Source organism: Pseudochaenichthys georgianus, chromosome 14, assembly GCF_902827115.2.
Source record: "Pseudochaenichthys georgianus chromosome 14, fPseGeo1.2, whole genome shotgun sequence".
In the NCBI taxonomy this organism is placed as follows: Eukaryota; Metazoa; Chordata; class Actinopteri; order Perciformes; family Channichthyidae; genus Pseudochaenichthys; species Pseudochaenichthys georgianus.
Window position 1 is genome coordinate 4,101,550 of NC_047516.1, and position 9,743 is coordinate 4,111,292.

General features: G+C 43.3%; 1 protein-coding gene across 1 annotated transcript in view; it reads left to right on the top strand.

The window, feature by feature from the left end:
* gtf2ird1 (GTF2I repeat domain containing 1) overlaps positions 1-9,338 on the top strand; it is a 65,289-nt gene extending 55,951 nt beyond the window's left edge. The window contains exons 19-27 of the mRNA XM_034099584.1: positions 855-914; positions 2,904-3,171; positions 4,592-4,620; positions 4,720-4,767; positions 4,851-4,928; positions 6,498-6,690; positions 6,934-6,971; positions 7,048-7,157; positions 8,492-9,338. Of these exons, the coding sequence (XP_033955475.1) occupies positions 855-914; positions 2,904-3,171; positions 4,592-4,620; positions 4,720-4,767; positions 4,851-4,928; positions 6,498-6,690; positions 6,934-6,971; positions 7,048-7,157; positions 8,492-8,560 (893 nt within the window). The 3' untranslated portion in view covers positions 8,561-9,338. The remainder of the gene's footprint in view (positions 1-854; positions 915-2,903; positions 3,172-4,591; positions 4,621-4,719; positions 4,768-4,850; positions 4,929-6,497; positions 6,691-6,933; positions 6,972-7,047; positions 7,158-8,491) is intronic.
* The last annotated feature ends 405 nt before the right edge of the window (positions 9,339-9,743 follow it).

Consider the following 9,743-nt stretch of genomic DNA (forward strand, 5'->3'; position numbering starts at 1 on the left):
TTCAGTTGCTTGATCAAGTTGGGGGTTTCTTTGCACCATATTTTTGAAGAAGAAAAACTCTCCTTAAAGGTGGGGGAGGTAAGAATGGAGAAACCGGCTCGAGTGCGCTAGAACTTCAAAATACACAACCGGAAAAACCTGCCCCTTCCTCACAGAGCCCCTCCTCCAACACACACGAACGCGCACATGACCAATGAGGGCACGAGATAAGTCTGTGCCCAGATGGAAGGCTGACAGGCAGGAAGGCCGTCCAGTCACTTTAGCCGGCTCAGATGATTGGTCGAGCTTTTTACAGCGCCACGGCTTCCACTGAGATGATATTTTTTAATATATTCATTGCTATCGGGATGTTAAGAGCATTCCAAGTGTGTCTGAAGTGAATTACCTACCCCACCTTTAAAGATAAACGTACAGTGATTTGGTGTTCATAGACGACCTCATGGACGTGTCCTTATTGGCCACAACTCCCACAAAGTGTGTATGCTAACATGACAAGTTCAAACCAACCTCTAATAGGAGAACATCTTGATCACAAATATTGAACCTTGAAGTAATTTTCCCTACATTTCAAAAGGCCGTTGCCGTGCCGCAGACTTTAGAATGGAAAGCTCTGAAGATCAAGTCTGAGCAGAATGTTGCGCCGTCTGCTTGGAGATGCCGTTTGCTCCGTCCTCTACGTGCTATTTTTAAAACCTCTTTCTGAGGGGGGGGGGAAAGTCCTTGCCGCTATCGCTACCTTTCTTTGTGCCAGAGCTAAGCTGCTGGAACAGAAGAGGCTGTGAGCGTGTGGTGTCCTCAGTGAGTCTTAAAGCATCCACAACAAAAGTTGAACCTTTGAAATGTTCTTCCCAAAGAGCTGGACTTCAAGGAGGATTCTCCAGAGGACGCTGCGGCGCTGAGGCCGGGCTTCCCAGGTACACACACTTTGGATGTATGTATGTATGCTAGACGTGAATGAGCTCTGTGTCGTGGTGTTTACCAGTTCTCTGTCTTTATGACTATCTCTTTCATCTTTTAGTACGTTCTTTACGTTCAAGTCTATTTACTGTTCAAACTCCACATTTTTCACAAAATAAATAACAGCAAATACTTAAAAGACAAAACACAAACACCAGGGAGAGAATAACCGAGGGCCGGATTCCTTTAAATTAATGATGTCCTCATCACTTCTCACCGTCTCCAGAGACATCTGGAGAATGCTGAGTAACTAAAACAGACTTTAAAGGTCGCCTATTATGCAAAATCCACTTCTTCATGTCTCTTCTACATCAACATGTGTCCCCTCTTCTCCATGTCTCTTCTACATCAACATGTGTCCCCTCTTCTCCATGTCTCTTCTACATCAACATGTGTCCCCTCTTCTTCATGTCTCTTCTACATCAACATGTGTCCCCTCTTCTTCATGTCTCTTCTACATCAACATGTGTCCCCTCTTCTCCATGTCTCTTCTACATCAACATGTGTCCCCTCTTCTTCATGTCTCTTCTACATCAACATGTGTCCCCTCTTCTTCATGTCTCTTCTTCATCAACATGTGTCCCCTCTTCTTCATGTCTCTTCTACATCAACATGTGTCCCCTCTTCTTCATGTCTCTTCTACATCAACATGTGTCCCCTCTTCTCCATGTCTCTTCTACATCAACATGTGTCCCCTCTTCTTCATGTCTCTTCTACATCAACATGTGTCCCCTCTTCTTCATGTCTCTTCTACATCAACATGTGTCCCCTCTTCTTCATGTCTCTTCTTCATCAACATGTGTCCCCTCTTCTTCATGTCTCTTCTACATCAACACGTGTCCCCTCTTCTTCATGTCTCTTCTACATCAACACGTGTCCCCTCTTCTCCATGTCTCTTCTACATCAACACGTGTCCCCTCTTCTTCATGTCTCTTCTACATCAACACGTGTCCCCTCTTCTTCATGTCTCCTCTACATCAACATGTGTCCCCCTCTTCTTCATGTCTCTTCTTCATCAACATGTGTCCCCTCTTCTTCATGTCTCCTCTACATCAACATGTGTCCCCTCTTCTTCATGTCTCTTCTACATCAACATGTGTCCCCTCTTCTTCATGTCTCTTCTACATCAACATGTGTCCCCTCTTCTTCATGTCTCTTCTACATCAACATGTGTCCCCTCTTCTCCATGTCTCTTCTACATCAACATGTGTCCCCTCTTCTCCATGTCTCTTCTACATCAACATGTGTCCCCTCTTCTCCATGTCTCTTCTACATCAACATGTGTCCCCTCTTCTCCATGTCTCTTCTACATCAACATGTGTCCCCTCTTCTCCATGTCTCTTCTACATCAACATGTGTCCCCTCTTCTCCATGTCTCTTCTACATCAACATGTGTCCCCTCTTCTCCATGTCTCTTCTACATCAACATGTGTCCCCTCTTCTCCATGTCTCTTCTACATCAACATGTGTCCCCTCTTCTCCATGTCTCTTCTACATCAACATGTGTCCCCTCGTCTTCATGTCTCTTCTACATCAACATGTGTCCCCTCTTCTCCATGTCTCTTCTACATCAACATGTGTCCCCTCTGTGGAAAGAGACTCTGAAAGTTTCAGGAACAAAGATTCTCTCTCTTTTTTTATGATGTCATCACGATGTATTGTCTTGGGTAACCATTAGCCAATCAGCAACAAGGTAACCCCCCCCCCCTTATCACCTGAATCTCCTCTAGAGCTCCATTGAGTTCTTTGTAACCAAATGTCTCTCAGAGGGGCGTGGGGAGGGGCTCCTTGTTTTCATCTAAAGTAACAGACAGAGAGATCTGTTTGGTGTTTCAGCCAATCAGAGACAGGCTCTGTATATATCTGAGACCTGTGATATATTGATGAAGAACAGTAAATAGGGGGGTCCTTTAAATATGTTGTAATGTAAATGTCTCGGCCCTCAGAGTGCCTGGAGTCCAAGCTGTCCCGGATCGACCTGGCCAACACGCTGCGGGAGCAGGTCCAGGATATGTTCAACAGGAAGTACGGGGAGGCGTTGGGCATCAAGTACCCGGTCCAAGTGCCTTACAAGAGGATCAAGAACAACCCGGACTCGGTGATCATCGAGGGCCTCCCGCCCGGCATCCCCTTCAGGAAGCCCTGCACCTTCGGGTCCCAGAACCTGGAGCGCATCCTGGCCGTGGCCGACAAGATCAACTTCACCATCACCAGGTGGGACTTCCTGTCACATGACCACTGTCACACCAATCAGAATACCTTTATTAGTCCCACAGAGGGGAATGTACATTGTTACAGAAGAAAAGAGCCAAAGACGGCGTAATGTTACGTAGAAGCATAAAAAAGTTATAATATAATAGAAAATTGAATAAAATAAAAAGTTACAACATTTAAAAAATGCACATCCTGTAACAGTTCTGAGGATTTAGCAGCCAGGTATATATTGCACAGTTATTAACGGCATATATATATCGCACATATTGTACCAGTTACTTATTCCAGTTCCTGTTAGTAACAACAGACCTAAGTAAGCTTTCATATTCTGGCCCGTCATGATAATATGTTTGCTTTACTAACGCATAATTAAATAACTTATTATTGCTTTCAAGTTTAATCCCTTTACTTCTCATTTCACATTTAAAAATAACCGTGGAATTCAAAGGTTTAAATCTATATATTATTATCGGGCGGTGAGAATCAGGACTGACGTAACATCTTCCCTCAGAGTATGTATCAGAGTAACTTGTATAGGGCACCAGAGTTTCAATATGTCTGTGTGACGGAGCGGATCACAGAGTGACTGACTCCGCCACTGACAGCCGTAGCGGCGACACACACACACACACACACACACACACACCAAACATTTCCTGCTCTCTTCCGTTTGTCAATACATCAGGTTAAATCATCACTAAAACGTCCACCTTTTCCCCTTCCTTTCTGTAGCGTGACCACAAGTGCACGCTTGTGAGTCTACAATTATTTCAACATACATTTAACTATATTACACCATAGCCTACTTACGTGGGGAGCGGCGGGCGGAGTCTCACCGCCGTCTCACCGCCGTCTCCCCAGCAAAGGGAAGGTGGAAAAGACGGAGGCGCATCACTTCCGTGATTTAAATAGGATGTAATTTATTATTTATTTTGTGTTTATTAATTACGGGGAATGACTGTTAAGAGGTAGTTAACCTGTGTATGTTTGGGTCAGATAGTTTCCTCATGTTTGAGGAAATTACATTTATGTTGACAATGTGGTTTGGGGATAATTGTGTAACCGGTTTACGGTACGCCTGTGGGGAGGGGCGATGGGTACACAAGGGCCGGTGTTGGCCCTGGAAGAAGCATTCGGGAGATTGTCGCAGTGAAGGCAACAGCTAGAATGTGTTTACTCCAGGAGTAATAGACAACCAAATTTGGTAACTTTGATTTTGTTTATTTAAGTTATACTGTTTCACTTTTATCAAACAGTATATATTCTTTTGTTGCTGTTATAAATAAAGTTTTGGAGCTTAAATCATCCGACTAAGCCTATGTTTTCAACGGACAAATAGAACCCCGTCACAGTCTGCTTGATTATATTTCAAAGTGAAATGTATGACTAGATGACGTGTTATCTCTTTTCTTCCTTGCAGACCTTTCCAAGGACTCATTCCAAAACCAGGTAGGAACGTAAAGTTGATCAAATAACCCTCATTGGGCACAGACACTAATATGAACGAGTGTAATATGAATAACAATGTCTTATGTATCCTTCTGCCAGCACCTCGACGTGTCACTTTACTAAAGAAGGCGTACGCTTCAATAAGTGGTGAGTAGAACATGTTTTCACTTCAGTTATTCTCCTGTTGCTTCAGCAGGAACTTTATTTAACTCCAACTCCCCTCCTCACAGACGATGATGATATAAACCGCATGGGAGAGAAAGTAGTTCTTCGAGAGCAAGTCAAGGAACTGTTTAACAAGAAATACGGTAAATATCAACGTTTATTTTAGCTGCTTTTATTGTAAAGGTAAGGTATTATAGACCATTCGATGTTTACTCTAAGAGGTAGCAGCTCATTGACATGTGATTTAACAAATAATTAATAATAATACAAATCAAATGTATTATTATAGGCGCTTTCACACCAAGTACTTTTCCCAGGAATACTTCCCGGAACTTTTATTTCCTGGAACTATCTAGTAAATCGCGCTGACGTCACTACTTCTACTACTTCTACTTCTACTACTTCTACTTCTACTACTTCTACTACTTCTTCTACTACTACTTCTACTACTTCTTCTACTACTTCTACTACTTCTACTACTTCTTCTTCTTCTTCTACTACTTCTACTACTTCTTCTACTACTACTTCTACTACTTCTTCTACTACTTCTACTACTTCTTCTTCTTCTTCTACTACTTCTACTACTTCTTCTACTTCTACTACTTCTTCTACTTCTACTACTTCTTCTTCTACTACTTCTTCTTCTTCTACTACTTCTTCTACTACTACTACTTCTTCTACTTCTTCTACTTCTACTACTTCTTCTACTTCTACTACTTCTTCTACTTCTACTACTTCTTCTACTTCTACTACTACTTCTTCTACTTCTACTACTTCTTCTACTTCTACTACTTCTACTTCTTCTACTACTTCTACTTCTTCTTCTACTACTTCTACTTCTTCTTCTACTTCTTCTTCTACTACTTCTACTTCTTCTTCTACTACTTCTTCTTCTTCTTCTTCTACTACTTCTTCTTCTACTACTTCTTCTACTACTTCTTCTTCTTCTGGCAGGCCGCAAACAACTTCACGCCGTGAAACAACTTTTCCCCATTGACTAACATTGGGAAAGAGACGTCTGTAAATCGGTGGATACTTTTTTTTAGACTAAATAAACTTCCCAGTATGAACTATTTTACAGCCCTTATTAGAATCATTCGGTCCTTAAAGTTATAAAATGCACTAAAAGCCGAATCTAGATTTATTTTCTGTCTCCATTCATTCTACTGAGCCGAGAGTGGGAGCTCGGGGGGCGGGGCTTAAGGAGCGCATGCTCTGTGAGCGCACATACGGGTTATTCTGCTCTGGCAGCTAGGCATGCTGGGTAATCTGTAACGTTGGGCCATTTTGTCCTCATGCGCCAATGAGCAGCTCTCATAGGAAAGAACGAGGCCCCGCCCCCCACGCTGTATCCACTTCTCATTACACATCCATGATACTGCCACCCGAAGTCCCGTCCTCTAACAATGCAACACACAATATACTCAAGACATACAAATAAATACAAATAGCAAAGGACCCAATGTAAGGTAGATAAAGCAGTAAATGCCTCTTGTAGCAGAACACATGTTTAAAGGTCAGCAGATGCAAAAGATATCTAATTATCGATGCAGAAAACAGAAGACGTTAGAGAGTCTTTAGCCAGGAGCAAAGCAAGGACATGGTGTTCTTGCTGGTTTGCTTTATTTGTGGAGCTTTGAGAAAAACAAGCCGCCCTCTCGTCCTCTGCTTTAAAAACCCAAGTGTGTTTCTCATCGTGTTGTGGTGCTCAGGCGAGGCTCTGGGATTGGACCGCTCCGTGGTGGTCCCGTACAAACTGATACGCGGCAGTCCGGAGTCGGTCGAGATCAGTGGCCTTCCAGACGATATCCCCTTCAGGAACCCCAACACCTACGACATCGTGTGCCTGGAGAAAGTGCTGCAAGCTGCAGATAACATAACGTTCAACATCGTGAGCCAGCTCCAGTGAGTCCTGCACATTCAGTCCGCTGTCACCGGGGTTTCTGTGCCGCCTGCTGCTCGAGCTCATCGTGGTTCATTTATGCTTTGCATGTAAAGTAAATCCACCTCAGCAGCAGAAGTAAATGAAAGGGGAAAGTGAACAATATTGTGACGATGAAAGAATGGACGAGAGACTTAAAGCATGCATCATTTAAGAGCGTTAGTGAACATGATCCAATGCAGCTGTTTCTCTTTCCTCTCACGCAGACCTTTCGCAGAAATCTGCAGCCAGCCTTGTAACACAGGTAGGTGTCGTTTCTTTAGTTCGTGAAAGCAGAACTCTTTAAAGGCGCGGGAAAGTCAAAGTGTGTGTGTCTCTAGCAGGAACAGAAGCCTCGACTAATCGGCGAAAGCGTAAGAGAGTCCAGGAGAGCAGCCGAGGCCCCGCCTCCTCTGAACACGGGATCTCAACCAATCAGATTCCAGTAATGGTACGTCTATTCAATAAAACAGGAAAGCGTTGTTGATGGTGAAATGAATAAATACGTTGCAGAGCCATCTTAACACCCAAAACCTAATGTTAATCAAATGTACAAAAGAAGTTCCTTCACATGAAATTATTTACTATTTTTGTCCTTTTTTTACATGTCATTTAAACATCAGAATAGACTCAGTGACGAAGGTAACTTTGTCACGGACGGCTTCGGGCCTTGCATATGTGCACAGTTTATATTATTGATTGATGTGGTGGTTATTGTATTTTATTTTGAAATGTGTTCCCCATGTCTGTTGCCGTTGCTTGTGCTGGTGCTCTGTGGGGTCTCCCCCCCCTCTCACCTGTGTCCTGTTGGGCATTTAGGCTCTGGGGTTTTGCTGTTAGAGAGGGAGTGTGTGAGGTCCTGGTGGCTGCAGGCTGTGAGGGGAGAACCAGCAGGATTGAGGCTGTGCGTCATGTGTTCATGCCCACACCTCCTTGCTCGGTCGGGCCGCTCAATTGTCAGCTTCACAGACACTGAACATGTATTGTGTGATCCATGTGGGGGGATGGGCACATAAGGGACACACACACACACACACACACATCTAGAGTGTGTCTTATCTGATCCGGATGGTTACTAATTCCTTTTCTTTATGGCGGTCACCATGGTTACAAAGTTGACTAAATCATCCAAAAGTCAATGAAAGTGGCGATCAGCCATTTTACATGTCTCCTGTGAAGGATGTCATGAAGTCTGAATGCAATCGAATGTAAAACTAAAAAGTTCTGATTTATGAAAGAAGTAAATCGGTCAGATTTGACCCGAAGACAACAGGAGGGTTAAGAGAAGTTTGTTCTTGGTAAATTGGATCTTGGACATGAGTTCCCTTCTCAGACATGTTCTTCTTCTCTTTAAACCAAAGGCCCAGAATGTGATCTGAGTAAAAGAAACTTTGAACTCATTATTTATAAAGATAATGTAATATGATACTTGATACATATGTTGTCCTGCAATCCAGTCTTTTCAAATCTTACCTTCGGGTCTTGGTTCATTAAGTTCTGTGATATCCTTGTTATTGTCAAACACCATAGTGCATTTATTGTACACACTATTAGTACCATTAGACACGTGCCTTTCAGTAAGAACCAATGGGCGAGGGCTACGGGAGTCGTGAAAGTCATTGTGTAATCAAACCTAAACGGTCTTATTCCACTTCTCGAAGCAACATCTACTCAAACTGAATATCATACTCCCGTGCTTGAGGCGAGGTCGAAACCCCCATGTGTACTAATGAGAGATGTTCTCCACCATCACGCCTGACTTGGCTCTGTTCCTCTCTCTCTCAGCAGTGGCCCATGTACATGGTGGACTACAGCGGCGTGAACGTGCAGGTTCCCGGGAAAGTGAATTACTGAAGGACACAGCTGGACTGCAGCACAGCGAGGAGAGGAGGAGGAGTGTGTCAAAGTGAAACCCTTCCACATGCCACGCTATCACTTTGTCGGAGCGCTAAGACTTAAAGTCTGCAGACTGAATAACGACTCTGTGAACGAGGAGCAGCAGAATGTACGGACAGGACAGCAGTCGCTTTGTGTTTCCTCTCCACGGCTCATCATGACAGTAATATTGTTTTTCTACGAGACAAAGTTACGTCACTCGCTCTTGCTTTCACCAAGTGTCCATCCTCTGTGGGGTGGTGTCACTGACGGGAGACGTGTCTTTGATCTGGTTCCATCATATTCAGATATTTGTACTTTTTATTTATTATATTTATTGAAATATACCATTATGTGCAGGGATGTAAAATACATTATTCAGCTCCTTGAGGAACTGTCACAACACTAACACAGAAGCTACTCGCTCAGTAAGGAAATCAAATGAACAGCGACGAAGTGTCTTAATTGGAGAAAAGGAGGGAGGAAAGGAGGGAGGACTCTCAGTGTGTCTGACAGGTAGAACCTCAGCTGTTCAGCGGCAGGAAGTACCTGCAGGAAACACCAGACCTTCAGTTAGACTGAGCCTTCTCATGCTAGCGCCACATTAACAATATGTAAAATCAGCCTGAATGTATCATGTGAAGGAAGGAATGGTATGTTACTCTGCGATGACCGTCTCTGGACTAACAATATTTAATATGCTGTACCTTAACGCCAATTAGGCCTTTGAAATAAAATGTGTTGCCTTGCACTTTCATTTGGTTCGACTTTCTTTCTTCACGTAGGCTGCTGGAGGGTTTATGATCTCCATTAACAAGTCTGTTTTATTTGTTAGCTCCATCAAGCCGTGTGGGACAGAGACACACAGACTATCCAGAGATGCTGTGAGAAACCAACGTGAGTTTAGAAAAGTGCACGATGTAAATCTATTCTAGTCGACCTCGACAACGGAAACATGATCCGTGGAAATGGCCATCACGTGGGACCTTGAAATGATTCGAGCGCTTTTTTTTTTTTTACATGAATATCTTTTTGAGAGAATCAGCAGTTTCATAATAGACACTTTATTGTATCCTATAGCTTCAACATCATGTGACCCGATGACCTCACATCGATGCAGAATTGAATCACTACACCGAACAAGTCGTACACGTCTTATTGG